The following is a 21,865-nucleotide window of genomic DNA, read 5'->3' as shown; positions in this document are numbered from 1 at the left end:
AAAAATTTAAAAAGTCTTGACTGCATAATGAAAGCACAATATGATATCACACTAATGTCGTGACAATTGAAATCAAAATGAGTTTTAATTATGATAGAAACAGCAAATTTTAATATCGATTTGCTACCATTTTGTTAAACGACTTCGCTACATACATGGATCTCGCTCTAATGAAAATACTCTCGAAGCACTGTTTTTGAAATACCAATCAGCGGATGCAGCTTATACAAGAAACGGTTAAAACACTCAGAATCACAAGCCACACGATTTATAATGTCCTCGAAACTATTAATTTCTTTCAATAAAACGGAAAACAGAAGCGTATTTTTAAGACTAGGTAGAAATTCAATTGCTGTATCTCCTAAATATGTATTACGAAGTAACTAAATACTGAGTTGTTGGAAAAAAGTTTAAACAATGAGAATCGATTGAAAAAAAAATAAATAAAATGTTTGAGTCGATGTTCGTTCAAGGTAAAAACAAAAAATGTGAAGCTAAGTAAAACTAAACCCAAGAGACAACACAGAATTTGGAAGCATGAAAATAAAATAAAAAAGGCTTGTTTGACGAAGTAAAATGAAACGATCCGGTGCGTTGTTTTTCTTAACGAAAACTTTTTTTTATTATTAATTTCAAACATTCGTTCTTAGCATTCTCTTTACATCATTGTTTTGCTGCTAGAAACAGTGTGTGATAAATCACAAGCCCCCTTCCTTATTGTTAGTGATGGGTAGGTATAGATCGTGCCGGATTGATTAGCTGTATGTATATATTGTATTATGTATGCATAGAGGCTTTTGCGAATCATCCGCGGCATGTTCGTGAGAGAATAGGTACATCGCGGTGTTGAAACAAGGTGTATTCTATCTATACCACCGCCGCTGGTGGTAATCGCTGTGTGAAGCTGCAGGATTCTGCTCGGTTGCTGTGTTTACGCTGAATTGTGAATGCACAGGCGGAAGATGTCGTGGGCGCAGAAGAACGAACCTCCCAACGGCTTCAGGACGAAGACCTGTGCGTAGGCATGCGGTGGGTCATCGTCACACTGTGGGAATGAGTGAAAAATAAGATGGTGTTGCGTTAGGTAGGTAATTCGTATTTTGGGCTGGTATAATTAAAGTTATTTAACAACAAACGAGAAGGGGGAGAGGGGGGGGGGGTCTAACGATCCGAAAATGAACAGCATGCAAGATATTGGGGAATTACCTCGTAATGTTTACACGGATAACAGGTGGAATTATTTTAGAAGTGCCAAAATATAGAATATTAAACACTTTATTAGACACTAGATCTGTTACATGCTGACTCCAGAGCTACCCTTTCGGTTCAGCATGATGTCACACATCACATCGAAACAAAAGGGCCATCAGTCGCTTCTAAGGTTAGGAGAATGGCCCACGATAAACTGAAAGCAGCTAAAGAGGAGTTCGCGTTAATGACAGAACTTGGCATATGTAGACCTTCGTGTAGCAGCTGGGCCACTCCATTATGTCCCGAAGAAAAACGGACAGTGAAGGTTTGTGGGCGACTAAAGTATGCTGCACAAAATCACCATCCCGGATAGATATCCAGTGCCGCATGTGCATGATCTGCTGAATTCATTGCAAGGTAAGCGAATCTTCACTACTCTTGATTTCGAACGAGCGTATCACCAAATTCCGGTAGAAGAAAAGAACATCCCCAGAACTGCAGGGATTACTCCTTTTGGCCTTTATGAGTTCACGCGCATGCAATTCGGCCTTGGCAATGGCAGTCAAACGTTCCAGCGTTTCGTGAATAAAATCTTTGGCGATCTGGATTACGTCGTCGTGTTTATCGACGATATGTGTATTGCGTCAGCAACGCCGGAGGAGCACTAGTAACATGTTGAAGAAGTGTTTCGAAGACTTCAGCAAAATGGTTCGGTGATCAACGTATCAAAAAGCAAATTTGCGCAGTCGAGCGTTCAATTTCTAGGTTACGTAGTTGACCAAGGCGGTAATCAAACGTTACCGTTCCGGGTTCAGGCTGTGGCGAACTACATGCTACCTAAAGACAGTAAAGGAGCTACCCAAGGCTGTTGTCATGCAGGCGGAGTTACGAAAGTTGATACCAGACAACAGCTTTTGATCGCTGCAAACATTCGTTGGCAGAAGTTACTTTGCTTTACTATCCGGATTCTGACAAACCACTGGCTTTCATGGTCGACGCTTCAAGTAGCTCCGCGGGAGCAAGTCTTCAGCAGTTATCTGGCACGACTTGGCACCCACTCGGATTCTTTTCCGAAAAGTTTGCTGATTCTCAACGAAATTACTCGGCATTTGGGCGTGAACTGACGGCAATGAAGATGTCAGTAAAATACTTTCGTTATTTTCTGGAAGGTCACAATTTTGCCATTTTCACCGATCACAAGCCACTCACCCATGCTATGGTTACTAACTCATCCAGTAGGCTACCCCATGAAGAACGACATCTATGATATATTTCACAGTTCTCAACGGATATTCGTCATATCAGCCGCTTGGAGAACACCGTAGCTGACACAATATCCCGAATTGAAGCTCTAACCTCTATTGCTTTGTCATCGATTGCCAAAGACCCGGAAGGTAGCACAGAACTGGCAAAACTAAGGAAGTCATCCAGCCTAAAAATAGAACAGCTACAACTGCCCAATAGACTGATGCAAATTTTGAAATTTTCGCTCCTCAGTGCTCATACGGTTTCAAATCAGGTCTTGATTAGCCTCCCAAAATTCAAACTCATTTGGTAGGAAACTGACGCGGCACAAACCATTTGAAGTTTATATGGAAATTACTATGGGAAAACCAAATGTTTTGTTCATAGTCTTCTAACCTTTTTCCACATTACACTTTTTACGTTCGCATGTGGCGGTGGCCGAGAACATTTCTTCTTATGAGGATAAACACGCGACGTAAACTTATAACGAATTAAATCTATATTGTATATCATAAGCTTCTAGAACATTGTGACGTTTATGCTGCTCGACTGTCGTTTGGTAGGGATGTCCATTCGCCTCAACATCTCCCCCCTTAATACAGCTGGTAGGGATCGAACCGAATCGGCGGTCTTCTCATACGTGAAGAGCGACGAGGTAACTGGACAGCTGTTGGGTTTTCGTTGACTGATAGAAACTCTGACGATGATGATGGACAGATATGGGTGATGACGATGAAGAAGAAGACGACGACGACGAAGAAGCTTCAGGTAATTTCTAAACTTGCGCAGATGCCTCGGGTGTCGGCAACAAACGCATTGTGGGTTGCTCAGTTGGAACTCCAAGCGTGATTGACGTCTGGTCGGTGACTGTAGATGACTATGGTAGTGGTAGTGGTGGTGTAGTGATAGCGGTTGCTGTTGAGCGCGGATTAGGTAAGTTCTATGCTCTAAGCAGAATGTCTATTGATAACGTTTTGCCTAACTTTACTGGTTTCGTTGCCGACTTGTCACCAGATGTTGACTGCGCAATTGATTGAGATGCAATCGAAGCATACGCATATCTTCCACCCATTCGTTGAATATAACACGCCCAATAGGTTCCAGAACTACACTGGGTGACCATCTCCATTGGTTGTTTGAGTACACCTTCGCGTATACTGCATCGCCATTTTGAAAGGATCGCCGTTTAGTCCATTGTTCCTCACTACTTCTTGCGTTCAAACATTACTTAGGAGGGTGATCTACCATCAGATGCGGAAGGGTTTGGTGTTGATCTAAAGGTCATCAGGAACACGTCTAAAGCTTCCTGAAGGGCTCCTTTCCCCTCTCTGATTTTCTTCACTGACCTCTTGAACCGAACCTTTCTGCTTGCCCGTTGGATTGTGGGTGGTATGGTGCTGTTGTGATGTGATTGACACCATTCTCTAAGCAGAACCTATCGAATTCGGCACTAACACGACGATTTCCACCCACTTGGAATACGAGTCGATGCACATTAGGATCGATCGGTCCAGCGTAGTCTACGTGCACTCGCTGCCATGGATGCGTTTATTTTAGCCACGACAATGGCACGAACTTGGGTGGGCTTTTGGCTACAGCTACATGGTGACATGCGCTGACATGTGCTACAATGTCTTCGTCCAGGGAGGGCCAGTAAACATAACTGCGCGCTATTGCCTTCATGCTCTGCATTCCTGGATGACCTCGGTGAAGATGATGCAAGCAGCGCTTCCGGAAACTTGTTGGAACTACAAGCCGTTCACCGAGCATGACGCAGCCTTGAACTGTCGAAAGCGACTCTCTCCTATCGTGGAAGCGCTTGATCTCCCAGCATGCGATGGCTGACTTTGATTGCGGCCAACCTTCTTGGATAAACCGGTAGAGTTTTCTAAGATCTGTATCGGAACGGGTTGCTTCCTGAACCATCTTGAAGCTGAGTGGAAGTGCGTCCACTGAATTTGCCGCAATTGCCTTGACATCCTTCTCCAAAATAACGCTAGTTACTACAAAATCCTTCTCTGGCATGACATGGTTTTCAATGAGCAGAGACAGGACATCTGCGTTGCCGAATTTCTCCACGTTGACATAGACGATCTTGAAATCATACATCACCATCTCACAGTGGTCGGAAATGCCAATTTGGTGAACTTAATTGTTTTGTGGTCAAACCGTTGACTTAATCCAAAAACTGTCTTCAGAAGAATTGTTCACAAAAACATTGCGCATATTATGACAATTACCAATATTTGTCATGGCATACTATTAAAAAAATAAAAAAAATAACTTTTTTCGCAAAAGAGATAGAAGAGTAGTTTCTTCAGCAAAGTTGTAGTACTTGTAAAAATATGAAACTTTGCTCCAAACATCAAATTTGTATGACGAATACTTGTGAAGATATGAAGCGTTTTTGATGGAAACCCCCTTAAATTCAATTTTTTAAGTATAACTTTTTTTATAACAGCTTTTTAAGTGAACAATGTTCTAAAAAAACGTAAACAACATACAAATACATGTTTTTGCTGGAGACAGTATGTGGCTAAAATCATCCCTTTCAAAGTTATAGTATTTTTTACATTTATTTTTCCTTAATTTCAGCTGCATATAGGGGAGAAGGTGGCAAACCGGGACACAGCACCAAGTACTCTTTTTAAAGCTTAGACTCTGTACTACAAAGTAGTGAAGGTTTCGTTAGCGCCAATTCATAAATGAGTGAATAAGGGCACGTTGAATGTTCACGTGTTTGGCCTTTTTCTATATAAAAATAACCCTGCCTCCTCATTTATGAACGGTAAATTACGGATTATAGAAACAGATATTATCAAACTCATCCGTGAACAAAAAGGAAATTTTCTGTATGTATGCATTAACAAAAAAAAATGATTAATTTGAACAAAACATTTTCTAAGTGAGCGAGTGAGTGAGTGAGTGAGTGAGTGAGTGAGTGAGTGAGTGAGTGAGTGAGTGAGTGAGTGAGTGAGTGTGTGAAAAATCGCTGATTGTGACTCTCATGAAGTGAAATAAACAACTTTAATATGTCAAACACATTCTTTGCAACCTCTTCTTTTATTTTACCTATTCAAAATATGACCATAGCATCTGATTATTTCATAATAAAAAAAAACATTGTTTTAGTTGAAATGATTATTTGCAACCTTGCATATGACCATGATTAATGGCAAAGTTGTTAATGCTGTTACGACCACCAAATCAGCACAGCGATGTAATATCTGCAAGGCTACACCCACTCAAATGAATAATATTCAAAATGTTCTTTTGCGACTTATCAATGAAGAAGTATTTCAATAAAAGGCGTATTTTTCTGGATAAGGGGCTGGCAGAACCCTTTGATATTTGGAATGCAGGTCCAAGTCAAGCAGTACATTTCATTCGAAATGTAATACCTGGCTGGGAAAATGCTGCAGTCTATGTCGGTCACTTCATAAAATAGTGATACGACATAACTGATAAAGCAATATAAAAACAATAGATCAAAGTAATGGTCGCAGTGATGAATATACCCAACACGAAAAAAAAAACCCAATTCTCTTGGTTTTTAAGATTTAAATGCACGGTTCAGACATAATTCTCCATTTCAATGTTTCTATCGGACTGACCACTTTGTCAAGCAGTTTTGGCGTGACTTTCTACCAGCGATTTCACAAAACGGGACCAACTAAATTCCATTTTTTATGAAACGCACAAATGTGGGCTACTTTTCTTGTGGTTCTAGAAGAAAAAATCTCAAAATAATGTTATATTTCAAAGTTTGAGTGGTAGTAAACGTCATTTTAACTGCTCGAATGAAGTGGTTACTTGTCTGAAGAGACACAAAAGTCGCTAAATAAAGTAATGAAAAGGTTCAGATCACACTCGAAAATCATCACGAGCTACAACAAACGGTGATCTCATGCGGCGACTATTAGTTTCTTCAGATCCACTTATTGCTGGTTTCCGTGTAAAATCTCAGAAGAAAGACAGAGAGTTTTCCGAAGATGCACAGTTTTCGTTAGATTTTTCAGATAGCGAAGGGGAAACAGATGAAGAGCGAAACTTTTTTTATTTTTTATCATGATAACTGCTCAGAAAAATTTTTATTTTTAAATTACAGATAAGGGCCCATGCATTAATTATGTCACGCTAAATCGAGGAGAAATTCACCCCCCCCCCCCCCCACTTACTCAGTGATCAGCAAATCGCTGATTATGACTCATAGAAAGTAAAATTTACAGGTTTTATGTTTCAAACGCATACTTTGTAACCTCTTCTTGTAAGTTACAAGTAAAACATGTCATCATACCATCTTTTGGTTTTATTATTCCAAAAATCGTTATTTTAGCTGAAATGAGTATTTGCAACCATGGTCATATGTAGCATATATTCGACTCGGATCCGACGACCATTGATTTCGAATTCCGTTGGCCGAAGATTTTGGATCTTATTATCCACATGCTCTTTGAGGGTAACTTCAGTCGTCTCACTAGCCAACTGAATTCGCACGGGTCAGCAGTATCTTGTTGAGGATGGTAAAGGATTTGTTAAGGATGGAAAATAGTTCACCACCGCTTTAGTTTAACTCTTTTCTAACCAAAATTTATATTGACAACTGGAGTAAACTAAGCACACAAAGTGCTTGTCTTAGAAAATGTTTTGTTCAAATTAATCATTTTTTTGTTAATGCATACATACAGAAAATTTCCTTTTTGTTCACGGATGAGTTTGATAATATCTGTTTCTATAATCCGTAATTTACCGTTCATAAATGAGGAGGCAGGGTTATTTTTATATAGAAAAAGGCCAAACACGTGAACATTCAACGTGCCCTTATTCACTCATTTATGAATTGGCGCTAACCAAACCTTCACTACTTTGTAGTACAGAGTCTAAGCTTTAAAAAGAGTACTTGGTGCTGTGTCCCGGTTTGCCACCTTCTCCCCTATATGCAGCTGAAATTAAGGAAAAATAAATGTAAAAAATACTATAACTTTGAAAGGGATGATTTTAGCCACATACTGTCTCCAGCAAAAACATGTATTTGTATGTTGTTTACGTTTTTTTAGAACATTGTTCACTTAAAAAACTGTTATAAAAAAAGTTATACTTAAAAAATTGAATTTAAGGGGGTTTCCATCAAAAACGCTTCATATCTTCACAAGTATTCGTCATACAAATTTGATGTTTTCAGCAAAGTTTCATATTTTTACAAGTACTACAACTTTGCTGAAGAAACTACTATTCTATCTCTTTTGCGAAAAAAGTTATTTTTTTTATTTTTTTCATAGTATGCCATGAAAAATATTGGTAATTGTCATAATATGCGCAATGTTTTTGTGAACAATTCTTCTGAAGACAGTTTTTGGATTAAGTCAACGGTTTGATCACAAAACAATTAAGTTCACCAAATTGGCATCTCCGACCACTGTGCATCTGTAGCGCCCAACTTTGTGAGCGGTTTGCTTTCTTTGATCCGAAGATCCGAATTAATCCGAATAAAATTTTATGGAATTTGGTTACGGCGAAAATGATGACAAGACCTTCGCGATCTAGCTGGCTGTAGGCTTGTTCCGCTGCTGTCAACGACCTCGACGTATGGTGCATAAACTTGATCGATCCATCCGGAAATATGTGGCTGAGGGTGGTCTCGACTCCTATCCATGATGCGTCCGCCGACACGATGATCTCATGTGCACGGTTGGGAAGGTTATCTTGAGGGAACTGATCGTCGTTGCAGAACTGTCGATCTGGTTGCAAAAACGATTCATCGGCATCGAGCAGAAATTGAAGTGGTCGATAAGATCTAACCCAAGCAAGTTGAGTTGCTGCTTCACGACATAGAAACGACCTTGCTGCTTCGTCCCGTTGATGAAAATTTCACAGGCACGTTCAACCTCCAGCTTCAATGGCTTCTCTGATGTCGTTGCCGTTTCTACCGTCACAGGACTGGAAGTGGGCTGACCGATTTGTCATAACGTCTTCTCGGAAATAATGCCGTGTTTAATTGGCGGCTGACTTGTCGGCCGTTCACTAGCGCTTGTATAATTCTTCTTCTTTTCTTCACGTTTTCCACCACAACACTTTTGGTCGTCATCTTCTTCGCCGAGTAACGCCTGTTCGGACTCCTTGCTTTCATCGCACTGGAACAATACCGGTCCTTGTGACCATATTACTTGCGATCAAGACATTTATGCTTCTTGAAAGAGCAATCCTTGGCATAATGCATGGAACCGCAGTTTCAGCATGGTGAACCCGGAGCAGTTGCATTGACCTCGCTTGATCCAGTCGGTGATCCAGGTCCAGGGGATCGCTTTTCGTATCGGGATGCACGCTTCCCGACAAACTGCCTGCTTTTTAGCGCCTTGACTGGTGTTGAAGACAGCCCTGCCTCAATCATCGCAAGGTTATATCGGCCCAATCTTCGATCCTGCTCAACAATCTCGTCCAAACATCCGCATCATTCTCCGCTTTTAATCCGCACATGAAGACCAGACACTTAAATTGGTCCTCGGTTAGCTTACCAAGCTCAAACTCCACACACAGTTTGTTGACTCTGCAAGCGTACGATTTGAAGTCCTCGGTGGCTTGCTTGGTGACTTGCAAGCACCGATAGCGCCGGCTAAGGACAGACTCTGGTGTCCCAAACAAACTTTTCAGCTTGCTCACGGTGTCTTCAAAGCTGAGATCCTTCGGATATATAGGAAGAATGGAACGCCCAGCACAACCGACAACGCCTAATCACGCCATCTGACGATATACATCCGAGACGCACCGTACAAAGCCTGATGGAAGCCTCCAATCGCCCCATCCCAGTCCCACCAACTGCAGCCAGCGTTCACCACAGTCGTCTCGGTTCTGAGGTTGGTGGTAGAAAGGGGGTCTTCCACCATGCTTGTACCGGCAAGTATTTTTACGATTCGAATTTTTTGATGTGTGATGTATTCCCCCACATCCAGATTCTCACCAATACCCCGACGCAAAAGGAGGTGGCGTCGTTGTCTTCCCCTCTCCTGACGAATGGTTCTACTTTCCAACCGGGACGCACCGTAGATAGCACAGTGGAAGCCCCCGATTCCTCTATCTCAGTCGCGCCATTTCCTGCCAACGTTCACCACAGCCGTCCCGGCCCTGAGTTTAGATGCTATACCAGGCAAGTATAAATTCAACATTGATCATTCGCTGCCTGAAGTCGGTTTGATTTTCAGCGCACTGGAATCTTCTAACGAAGGAAACGCACGTCATGGGAACATAGAATCAACTCGGCATCAGCCGGTTCCATCTTCTTCATCTTGGACCCTGGGACGCACCGTGGACAGTATTTTGGAAGCCCCCAGTCCTTCCGACGCAGTTGCGCCCCTCGCTGACATCGCTCATCGAAGTCGGCCCGGCCTTGCAATCGGAAACGGAGAGGGGGTCTTCCGAATCTCCCAATCAGGCGAGTATAATTCAAGATTTGTCTTGGAACATCCCCTGCCTGATGTCGTTGCCAATTCTAGATCGCAATGCAGCCCCCGCCATACTACTTATCGTCACAGTCAGGCCACAGAACGCTGGTGGGATGAATTCCAACATCTATGATTATCGCTTAGCGGTTTCGGATCGTTGCTTCGACGTCATTGCTCTCACTGAGACTTGGCTCGAACTCGCACATTGTCAAATCAAGTGTTTGGTTCCGAATACGAGGTTTTTCGATGCGATCGGAATCCGCACAACAGCCGCAAATCTACTGGTGGAGGCGTTCTCATAGCGGTCGGCTCTGGATTGAAGGCAAAAGTTATCGAAAACGATTCATAGAATTGTGTGGAACAAGTTTGGATTGCCATTAAGCTCACTGACCGCACTTTGTTTTTGTGTGTAGTTTACTTTCCTCCTGATCGAACTATAATCGGTATAAACGGCAGTCTCCTACGATGGTTCGCATCCTATCTATCTGATCGTCAGTTGGAAGTTGTAATCGACGACTGCCGATCTCCTTCGTTCCCTGCCACTTATGGTATTCCGCAAGGTAGCCACCTCAGCCCGTTGATATTTCTTGTGTATTTCAACGACGTCAATTTCGTCCTCGACGGTCCACGACTGTCGTTTGCAGACGACATGAAAATCTATCTCCGAATCCGAGTCATCGCTGACTGCCACCTTCTCCAACTCCAAATCAACGCTTTTGCTAATTGCTGCCCTGTATGGAATCCCAATTACCAAAACAGTGTACAAAGAGTAGAGTCTGTTCAACGACGATTCATCTGGTTTGCCCTTCGACGATTGCCTTGAAGGGATCCTAATCGCCTTCCAAGCTACGGTGCCAGTTAATTCACCTGGATCCTTTATGCAGTCGAAGAGATGCGACAAGGGCCCTGTTTGTGGCAGACATTCTACAGGGCAGAATCGATTGTCCTTCTATTTTACAACAAATCGACGTTAACGTTCAACCACGAGCACTCCGTAACAACGCAATGCTGAGGATACCTTTTCGTCGTACAAACTATAGTTCGTATGGTGCTATCAATGGGCTACAAAGGTTGAAGATGCTAATTTCAAATAACAGACTAAAGTGGTAATTTTTATACGATAGATGTGGAGGAGATGAAAGTATAGAATTGATAGTTCTGTTTAGAGTACGGCCTTTGGAGAGGGATGGTGAGGGGGAGTTTGGTAAAGAGAGATGATAAAACCGATTTGTACCTTCCTTAAAGTTGTCCTAGCTCGCTGTCTACTCTTTATTATTACTTGCTAGGGAGTCAAGCATCAGCTTCGGATTCGGAGCTTATTGCTGGTTCATCGTTGACTGCATCGTTTGGAAAAAGAATTGCTGCTGCTGCTGAACAGAATTCAGCATCAGAACCCAATTTGGAACAGTTTGAGCACCGTTGACCAAAAATTTTAAATTTTGCATCAGTCTACTGCCCAACCTTTCATGCCCGATTTATTGGGATGTATCAATCAATAACAAAATGCGTCCTTTCGTTCTAGAAAACCATCGTCTTGGTACACGGTATGGCACACCTTGGTGCAAGGGCAACCAGGTGGTTAAACTCCGACAGATTTGTGTGGCCGTCTATGAACAAAGACATCAACGATTTCGTACGCAGCTGTATTGCTTGTCAGGCATCTAAGGTAAATCGTCACACCGTTATTCCTTTGGGCACGTTTGATCTCCCGAAATCAAGATTTCGGCATATCCACATCGACCTTGTTGGTCCACTTCCGCCGTCTTAAGGACACCGCGCTATCTTCTCACCATCGTGGACCGCTTCACACGTTGGCCAGAAGCCTTCCCACTTCAAGCTGCTGACTTCTGAATGGATCGCTCGTTTTGGTTCACTGGAGACTATAACATATGATAAGGGACGCCAGTTTAAATCCAAACTATTTCGGGAGTTGACATACACTCTAGGAACCCACGGGATGGTGGAGCAATGACATTTATATAAACGTCATTGATGGTGGAGCGCCCTCATCGAACACTCAAAGCTACAGTGCAAAGGGAAGCAAAATTGAAGTGATCCGTTACCTATGGTACTCCTAGGATTGCGCAGCGCCTTACGCGAGGATCTAAAATGCTCTGCTGCTGAGTTGGTGTATGACCAAGTGACCCTCCAACGACAGACATCGATCGAACAGCTTTCGCCAAATAACTCCACGAAGCGTTTGTGGAAATTCGGCCTCCAAAAGTGATTCATCATGCGAAGCCTACCGTCACAGTGATTTGAAAAGTTGCAGTCATGGATTCGTTCGAATTGATGCAGTGAAGCGTTCCTTACAACGTCCTTACGAAGGACCATATGAAGTTATCAAGCGTGGTGAAAAAAACTTCGAAGTGTTGGTTGCAGGAAAGAAGCAGGGCATTAGTATCAATCGACTTAAGTCAGCTTACATCCATCTGCAGTAAGGATTTTAGCAGCCACCCGACTGACGATGGCCACACGAAAGTTACATCATCCGGTCACCGTTTTCGGTTCTTGATGTTACTGTGGGGGCAACTATGGATACACCCTACCCGATGAAAGCGGATTCAAAACCACCGTACGGAGTTTGACAGTTGATAACGCTACGCCTTAAAGTGAACACGAGTTTGTAGAACAGTAGAGAATAAAAACGAAGACAACATATCAAGAAGACTGGCAACTCTTCCATTTTCTCATACATCCGCTATGAGACAGACACAGTAGCGTCATCTGCCACTAAAAGGTAAATGCTCCGATCGAATTTAATAGCTACTGTATGTCGCTTCTAGGTATGTTGTCTTCGATAAAAGTCTTACTTATCATTACTTAACCGTCGAGCCTTTCTTTATTCCGTGAAGTCGCGTTCCCACAGTAGGCCTTTTCAATTGTTGGTCTACAATATACTGAATTGGTTCCGCTTTTTGATAACTCGAAATTCTATTCGCCAGACTATAAATATAGCGACTGTTCCAGTATCGAAGCACCCCCCGACTTTGCGAGCGCCGTATTTTTACCTTCGGGTTGAACCAATTTTCTATTTCCGGGAAAAATAATTTGAAATGTCAAGTGAGTTTAGTTTTGTTTCATTCGTCCAGAATAATAAACGTGTTTTAAAATCGTAGTAAAAAAATAAGTATATTTTCGATTTCCGAAAGGCAGTCCAAGCTTTAAATCAGCAAAAGTACAGTTCGCTCATACCCAATCATTGGTCCTTCTAACCGGATAATGTCGGACCTGCAAAAGCTGATTAGCCGGAGGAACGCCCTCATGGCTCAAATCAATGTAGAGCTTTCAGTCGCGGACAACATCAAAGAGCGGAATCCGTCCCAAAGTGAGGTTAGGGACCGACTGAATCAGCTAAACGAGCTTGCTGCTAGTTTTCGGGAAACGCAGAGCTGCATCGAGGAGAAACAGGAGGACCCAGTAGCCACCGCATCGGTGCATTCGGTCAGGGAGGAGTTTTTCGGAATGTTCTACAGAGTGAAGGATATTTTCGAAAGTCATCTGGATGAGGTTGGATCTTCCGTGAGTCAGCAAACTGTTGCCAATACGGCCGATTGGAAGGAGGCACTTCATCTGCTCATCGAGACGCAGAGGAAGCTATTGTTGGATCAGGCGATGACAGCAAAAACCGTCGAAAATCTGTCGAAGTTTCCGATAGCTGCAATCAAACTTCCCGACGGAGAACAGGTGTCGAATGGTGCACCCCAGTTGAATGTTCGGTTGCCTGCCATTCAGATTCAGCCATTCAATGGTGAACGTAAACAGTGGATGACGTTTAAGGACCTCTACGTGTCAACAATCCACAATCGGGCTGACATTACAGATGCGCTCAAAATGCAACACCTCTTTTCCTATCTGGATGGAGACGCCAAACGCTTAGTCAACAAGTTCCCTATCTCGGGTGTGAATTACGATAAAGCGTGGGAGACACTGGTCAACCACTACGATAAAAAGCGTTTCACAGTGTTCTCGTTGGTTCACGAATTCATGGCCCAACCGGCCGTAACTCCAGCATCGCCGCAGTCGTTGAGCAGACTAGTTACAACATCGGACGAGATTGTGCAACAGCTGGATGCTTTGGGGCAGGAGTTCAAAAGCCGAGATCCGTGGCTAATCCATCTCATCCTGGAGAAGCTGGACAAGGACACACGAGCCAGTTGGTCTCAAGAAGTAGTGGAGATTGAGAACCCAACATTCGAGGAACTGCTGGAGTTTCTCAAAAAGCGCTGTGAGGTGATCGAAACTTGTTCTGCGTTCGTGAAGAAACCAGTGAATGAACCGAAGAAGGAAGTACAAAGATCGGTGCCAATCTCGACGAAGCTGAAGACGCTGTATACGTCAACAACGGACAAAAAGTGCGCGAAGTGCTCCAGTGAGCACAATACGTATCAGTGTGAAGAATTCAAAAATATGAGTGTGAAGGACAGACGTGAACTAGTGCAAAAGGCCAAACTGTGTTTCAATTGCTTACGGCCATTCCATTCGGTGAAGTCGTGTACGTCGAAGTCTGTGTGCCACAACTCCGACTGCAAGCAACGGCACCATACGCTGCTGTGTCCTGTGGTGAAGAAGGCTGAACAACCGGAAGCAGAACAACAAGAAGATTCGGCGGTGGCCCCTGCAAAGGAAGAAAGTGCCATTGTCTCACTGGCGGCGGAAGTTCCGGGAGAACAAGCAAAAATCTATCCCGTTGCTGCCAACGGCTGTTGTCAAGGTGCAAAAGGTGGATGGCGATTTTATGACAGCGAGAGTTCTCATCGATTCCGGTTCTCAAGCGTCGTTGGTGACAGAATCCTGTGTCCGGAAATTGCAACTACCACGACGGAACGGCAAGCTAGTAGTCAACGGTCTGGGTCAACAAGAGGTCGGAACGACACGCGGTGTGGTGACATTGCGCCTTGCATCTCGGTTCAAGGACACCCTAGTCTTGAACATTGAGGCCTACGTTCTTGGCAAACTGACTACCACAATACCGTCTCAGCCGTTCGATGTGGATAACATGAAGCTTCTAAATCAACTGGACGGGTTGGCGGATCCGGAATTCAATCAACCAGGCGTGATAGACATCATTCTGGGAGCAGACGTTTTTCTTGCACTCTTGGAGGGAGATCAAGTCAAAAACGAGAGCGGCCAAACAGTGGCCCAACGGACGATTTTCGGATGGATCGTAGCAGGCCGCTACGACGCTGCAGCTGTCATTCAATGCAACCACGCAATTCTCAGCCTGCACGTCGAAATGGATTTGAACCGCACCTTGCAGCAATTTTGGGAACAGGAGGAAATGTTCAAGCCACCATCGCTTACTCCTTCTGAGCAACTGGTTACTGATTATTTCAGTTCAACCCTGACACGAGATGATACTGGACGCTTCATTGTCAGACTACCCTTTGATAATTCGAAGCCAGCGCTTGGCGATTCTCTCGCTGTGGCCACGAAACGACTCACATGTATCGAAAGACGATTTCATCTGGATGCGGAGTTCAAGAATCAATACACTAACTTCATGCGTGAATATTTGAAGCTCGGACATATGGAGGAGGTTCCGGTAGCCGAAGTTCAGAAGGTTAGCGGTGAGTGCTACTATTTGCCGCACCACGCCGTAATCAAGGAAGACAGCTCAACAACAAAACTGCGCGTTGTTTTTGACGCGTCTTGTGTGTCATCATCTGGAGTTTCGCTCAATGACAGATTGTTGGCCGGACCAAACAATAACGCTGATATCTTCACAGTTTCGTTGCGGTTCCGTTCACATCGTGTGGCTTTCCGTGCGGATGTTGCCAAATTTTACCGTCAAGTACTGGTACATCCAGCGGACCGTGACTATCTTCGTATCGTCTTCCGTGAAGAACCCGATCAGCCGTTGAAGCACTATCGCCTTTGTACAGTGACGTACGGAACGAAAACAGCCCCGTATTTGGCAATCGAGGCCATGAGAGAATCAGCTAAGCCGTACGAAACCGTTTATCCGGAAGCAGTGAAGCGGATCAAGCTTGACTTTTACGTCGACGACTTCCTGTCCGGAGCAGACGACGAGGAACAAGCAATCCGCCTGAAGCAGCAGGTGGTCGAAATCTTATCTTCAGCCGGGTTTGAACTAAGGAAGTGGTCGTCTAATTGTGAGAATCTTTTATCCAACCACTCTTCGGACGAAGCACAACCCGTACATATGAAGCTTTCGGATTACAACGAGGCAGTGAAGGCACTGGGCATCCTGTGGTATCCGTCTCGAGATGAATATGGATTCAAGGTTAGTTTTTCCCCGCACAGTGTCAACACTAAGCGCCAGATGATATCAGATTCGTCCAGATTATTCGATCCGTTCGGATGGTTGGCTCCTGTAATAGTCAAAATCAAAATTCTCTATCAACACCTCTGGCTTTTCGACATCGCCTGGGACGACCCGTTGCCGTCAGCCGTCGAGCAAGAATGGCAAGCAGTGAAGCAAAATCTTCATCTACTCGAGTCCATCCGAATTCCACGGTGTATTTTTCCAAGCCGGGACCGTGTGCAGTTTCATGGTTTTTCGGACGCTTCCGAACATGCATACGCTGCGGTGGTGTACGCGAGAACAGTCGATGATCAAGGCAACGTTTCGGTGGTACTCATTGCGGCTAAATCTCGGGTGGCGCCAATCAAGCAAGTGTCACTACCTCGTCTAGAGTTGAACGGAGCGCTGCTACTCACAGAGTTGATGCGTCGGATTACTGAAGCCTTGCCACACCAGCAGATCGAACACTGGGCATGGACAGATTCGAGCATCGTTCTGCAATGGCTGTCTTCGCATCCCCGAAGGTGGAAGACATTTGTAGGAAACCGGACATCTGCAATTTTGGATTACCTGCCACGAAGCTGCTGGAATCACGTTTCTAGCAAGGATAACCCTGCAGACGTTGCATCGCGTGGACTATCACCAGATGAACTTGTCAACAATCAGCTATGGTTTCAAGGAGCACCGTGGCTGAAAGAAGATGAATCGGGTTGGAAGCGAAGCCCAGCACCACAGGTTGTCGACGAAGATTCGTTGGAGGTCAAACCGATCAAATCGTTATGTACACTGTTGACGAAAATAATCAACTATGAGGTTGAGAAGCAGTTAATCGTTAATTGATCCAGCTTTTTTTTTTGGTTCGTTCCTTGGCATGCGTGTACCGTGTGAACTACAACTTAAAATCCGTCGTACTCAAGCAAGGCACCAGCGAGCGACACATTGGAGAGCTGACTTTGGACGAGCTATATCAAGCAAATATTCATCTGTTGTAAGCTGTGCAGCACGAGGTACACAGCCAAGAGTTGGATTTGCTGCGTAAGGGTAAGTGTCTCCAACCTAAGCATATCCTTTCATCATTGCATCCCTTTTTGGATTCAGAGGGAACCTTGCGTGTGGGCGGCCGTCTACATAATTCGGCCCAGCCATACGAAGTAAAACATCCAATAATCCTTCCACAAAATCATCGGAGCTACTAGTGCGCGATCTGCATTTGCGCAACCTTCACGCAGGATCGTCTCTTCTGACTGCAATTGTCCGTCAACAGTATTGGATAGTTGGTTGCCAGACGGTAGTTCGGAAAGTAGTGCAGGGATGTATGCGATGTGTGCGACTCAAAGGCAAGACTGCTGGTCAACTCATGGGAACCCTTCCACCGGCAAGAGTGCTAGCCACAAGAGCCTTTTCACATGTCGGCATAGACTATGCCGGTCCTTTGAAACTGAAGGCAACATGCATACGAGGAATTAAGATCACCAAGGGGTACATTGTGGTGTTTGTGTGCCTCTCAACTCGAGCAGTTCATCTCGAGGTAGCAAGCGATCTCTCATCGAACACGTTCCTTGGGTCTCTGAAGAGATTCATATCCCGGCGTGGTTACCCTATCGAAATTCGATCGGACAATGGCACCAATTTCATTGGCGCCGATCATATACTGCAGCAATTCATCGAACAGATTATGTCAAACAGTAAGGATGCCAGCCGTTATCTTTCTAATTTGGGAATCAAGTGGGTCTTTAACCCCCCATCGGCGCCGCACATGGGCGGTATTTGGGAGGCTGCGGTACGCAGTGTCAAGAAGCATCTGGTGGCAGAGTTGGGAGAAGGAGCAATTACGTTTGAGGATGTGTCTACAGTGCTGTGCCAGATTGAATCATGCCTCAACTCGCGGCCTTTGTGCCCCTTGTCCAGTGACCCTGACTGCGCCGAGGCACTGACACCTGGTCATTTTTTGATCGGGCAGCCTATGAACCTGGTTCCAGAACCCAACATGAAGCATCTACCGTCTAACCGCCTAGATCGGTGGCAAGAAATGCAGAGGCATACCGTGAATATTTGGAACAGATGGAAGGACGAATACTTAGCAAGCTTGCAACTGCGTAGTAAGTGGCGTACTTCTCAACCAAATATCAACGTGGGTGAATTAGTGCTAGTCAAAAACGATAACGCACCACCAGCACAGTGGGAATTAGCCAGAGTGGAAATGATTCATCCAGACGCATCAGGAGTGGTTCGGGTGGTGACCTTGCGCCGTGGCTCAACTGTGTACCAACGACCGATCCATAAGTTATGTGTGCTGCCGTCTGATTGAAGCCACTTGTGGCTTCAAGGCGAGGAGGATGTTCCAGTATCGAAGCACCCCCCGACTTTGCGAGCGCCGTATTTTTACCTTCGGGTTGAACCAATTTTCTATTTCCGGGAAAAAGAATTTGAAATGTCAAGTGAGTTTAGTTTTGTTTCATTCGTCCAGAATAATAAACGTGTTTTAAAATCGTAGTAAAAAAATAAGTATATTTTCGATTTCCGAAAGGCAGTCCAAGCTTTAAATCAGCAAAAGTACAGTTCGCTAATACCCAAACAGCGACTGTAGTACAGACTAAAGAGGCTGAATTTATAAAAAGACGAGATGTCAAAATTGGAACAAACGATTATCACGATAACGAAAGTCATTGGAAAAGTGATTCCAATCGAGCAGAAGACCTGTCAAATGGATAAGATGTCGTCTCTTTATAAATGTAGCCTCTTTAGTACAGACTAGAGAGGGTGCACAAAATGATTTCTACACTGGATGAAAAACAAAACAGGGGAAAACATCGAACAAGTTAAAACGAATACAATTGAAACTTATAAGTTCGTTAATAGTACGGAAATAAGCTGTTAACAACATCAACTTAAACCAAACCGAAAATATGTACATAAGCATTCATTCATAGGTAAGTAGTTAGTGTAAAACTAAAAGGAAATTAATTAGTTACACACACACCTTCATTACCTTCGCTACGTCGATCGTTTCCTTACAGGTCACTTGCGAACAGTAGAAATAAAACAACCGATGCGCTTCAAATTTACAAATCTTCGATAGGTATTATATTAATAGTCAATAATTTATTACACATTTCTCCTTTAATGTGATTAAATGTTGCTTGCAAAAAAAATTGAACCATTCCGAGAAGAGCATACATAAGACAGTTAAAAGAAACTATATTTCAGGAAACACAAAAACGCAAAGTAAAAACCTACACTTTCTGCAAGGCAAGTTTACAATGAAAAAAAGAAAAACTACTTTAAATTAGTGAGCTTAAACCGGTTTCGGTTTACTGTTCTCTAGCTTTCGCAGTTTGTGTGCATCATTTTCATAATATTTATAAAATTTTATAGATTCCTATATTTTCCAGCTCATTTCGTTCTTCAACTAATCGTATCCTATAGAATCGGACCGCGCGCGGGGAACAAATCGAATTCGTATTAGGTATTAGTTGATGTGAGTGTTGGAAATTCTGTTCATTCTTTCGAACTACGTTCAATATTTAGATAGATTCAATTAGATCCTGAAAGCGCCAAAGGCAATAGTATAGTAATGCTTTCTGTTGGTTTTAGTTTTGTTTTTTTTTTACGGAGGACAGAGGGATAACAACAAATTCTTCGACGAAAGACACACGCTACGCCATGTCGTGCAGCGCTAATCTGAAGACGTCGTGCTGGACAAAGAAGCTGGTTCCAATGGGTTTCAGTACGAACGTTTGCGTATAGGCGTGGGGCTGATCTTCGTCAGTCTGCTCAAACATTCAAATTTAGATTCGGAGACATTAGAACATTGGATTCCCACGCGAATAGTAGACGGCGAGAGGACGGCAGTGAAAGAGTTGAGAGAAAGAAACGAATCAGTTCCCATCCGAAATAGACAAAATTGAAAGACAAACACAGACAATCGGACACAGGATATACTTACTTGCAATCTACCTAGAACATTGATAAGGACACCTCCGTCGAACATGGGTTGCGAATCAACCGCCGTTAGGGCTCGGTTAATCTTCTGGAAGGTGAGACCCTGCAAGATAAATGTATGAATAGGATAAAAAAAAAATCCAAAATTTATCAAACAATTTCCAGCTACCTGTAGTTTTTCTAAAATTTTGGCAGCTCCTTGGATTTGCTGTCCCTCGAAGGTCATGAAAGAAAGTTCGGCCTGGAATCAGATAAAATCGTAAATTAGGTAACCCATCGATTGACAAATCAAATCAATAACAATCTTACTTCCCGTTCCTAAAATTACCATAAATGATTACCCCAAAAAAAATGCTTTCTTGGCAAACAGAAAATAATGCAACCCAAATTATCTTACAACCGAGGTCATTTTTGACGTCGTCCGCATGCAAGTAACAACAAACGCATCCGAAAGCAGTAAATAAAACGAAAAAAAAATCGAATGATTCAGTCACCGTCGTTTCGCTTCCCGCAAGAAGGTAAATAACGTTGAGGTTAGGTGCAACAACCAGTTCATTCGCGAAACCTCTATCAATATAGCGAGCTGCGACTACCTCTGACGGGGATTACGCTCGCTATAAGAAAATTTCCACTTCATACACATCGGATTCCAGCTTTCTACCCAGAAATGGAAGCGAGCGCTACTCACATTGTAGAGATTGACCAGATTCGGTCGCTGCACCGGATCGTCAAACATTGCATAGTACTGGGTGACGAATCCTTTTCCTATTTCCTCGTACTGCGGGTTGAGAGCCATCCTGGATGGGATTTTCTTCTCGCACAACACTTATCTTCGGATGGGGTGCAAAGTAAAGGGACCTTCTTCTGGGGCTTTCGGCCGACCAACCACCAAACAAAAACTGCTAAAGCGTACACCAACTGCAAGTGATAGTCACTGTTAAACTTTGATCACTAAAAGATAAGCAATTATTTCGGAAATTGAAAGCCAAGAATTACCCGACGCAACGCCCGACGAGGAGACCGCAAAAATTTCAGATTCTTCTTCCTCAGAAAGTGCTGATGGATTTGTGTGTGCGAAAGAATGTGCAGCCCAGGCAGTTGTCAAACTTTGTTTGAAGTTCGGCCAGCGAAAACGGCAACGGCGGAATGAATGCAACTGTGATGCGGATGAGATGCATGCACCACACGGTGTTTCGTGAAAACCCATTTATGGGTAAAAAAATACCCATTTTTAAACCATGTATGCAGCTGTCAAAAAATGGGGGAAATTTGAAATCATAAAATGGGTGAAAAAATACCCATTTAAAGAATCAGTTCACGGTTGAATAATGGGTAAATTTTTTACCCACTAATGGGTGAAAAAACACTTCGAAATTTCATCTTCTCATTTCCGTCACCGATTCATTGGGAATGCAAACAGTTAAGGCCCAAACGCAATATGGACGGAAGCGGAACGGAAACGGAAAGTTTGACAGTTGTCACAAATGACAACAAGTTTTCAATTCGGTATTATAATATTTCGTATAAAATTTGAGCGGAACATCTGCATTTATTTTCAATGTATTAGAAAGTTTTTTACATCAACGAGCGCTTGCATTCTCCATTTGCAAAAATGGGTATTTTTTCACCCATTTTACGGTAAACACAATTTAAGAAAATGGGTGAAAAAACACCCATTTTTTGACAGACCACCCATTTACCCATTTATGAGTAAACCATAGTTTACCCATTAAATGAGGAGGGGCACTTTTAGCGGAAATGGGTATTTTTATACCCATTAATG

The 21,865-nt window shown here is 43.4% G+C and overlaps 2 protein-coding genes across 3 annotated transcripts in view; one reads left to right on the top strand and one right to left on the bottom strand.

Annotated features, from left to right (window-relative positions):
• LOC135707188 (uncharacterized) overlaps positions 1–16,980 on the top strand; it is a 64,130-nt gene extending 47,150 nt beyond the window's left edge. Inside the window, exon 2 of the mRNA XM_065228938.1 lies at positions 15,561–16,980. Coding sequence (XP_065085010.1) covers positions 15,802–16,980 — 1,179 coding nt within the window. The 5' untranslated portion in view covers positions 15,561–15,801. The remainder of the gene's footprint in view (positions 1–15,560) is intronic.
• On the bottom strand, positions 591–21,175 carry Ntf-2 (nuclear transport factor-2). Of its 2 annotated transcripts, XM_065228932.1 has the most exons (5): positions 21,079–21,175; positions 20,771–21,000; positions 20,252–20,323; positions 20,087–20,185; positions 591–1,045 (listed from the first exon to the last, which is right to left on the bottom strand). In XM_065228932.1, the coding sequence occupies exons 2-5, from the start codon at positions 20,876–20,878 to the stop codon at positions 932–934; spliced, it is 393 nt and encodes a 130-aa protein (XP_065085004.1). In that variant the 5' UTR covers positions 20,879–21,000; positions 21,079–21,175; the 3' UTR covers positions 591–931. The 2 variants fall into 2 exon arrangements, with proteins under 2 accessions (XP_065085004.1, XP_065085005.1); XM_065228933.1 differs by lacking the exon at positions 591–1,045 and adding an exon at positions 19,267–19,910 and having other exon boundaries at positions 20,771–21,147.
• Positions 21,176–21,865: the final 690 nt, after the last annotated feature.

This window comes from Ochlerotatus camptorhynchus, unplaced genomic scaffold (assembly GCF_037179485.1).
Source record: "Ochlerotatus camptorhynchus isolate MF236.1 unplaced genomic scaffold, CSIRO-AGI_Acam_v1.1 ptg000304l, whole genome shotgun sequence".
In the NCBI taxonomy this organism is placed as follows: Eukaryota; Metazoa; Arthropoda; class Insecta; order Diptera; family Culicidae; genus Ochlerotatus; species Ochlerotatus camptorhynchus.
The sequence above is the reverse complement of the archived record's forward strand: the minus strand, read 5'-3'. Positions and strand labels throughout refer to the sequence as shown.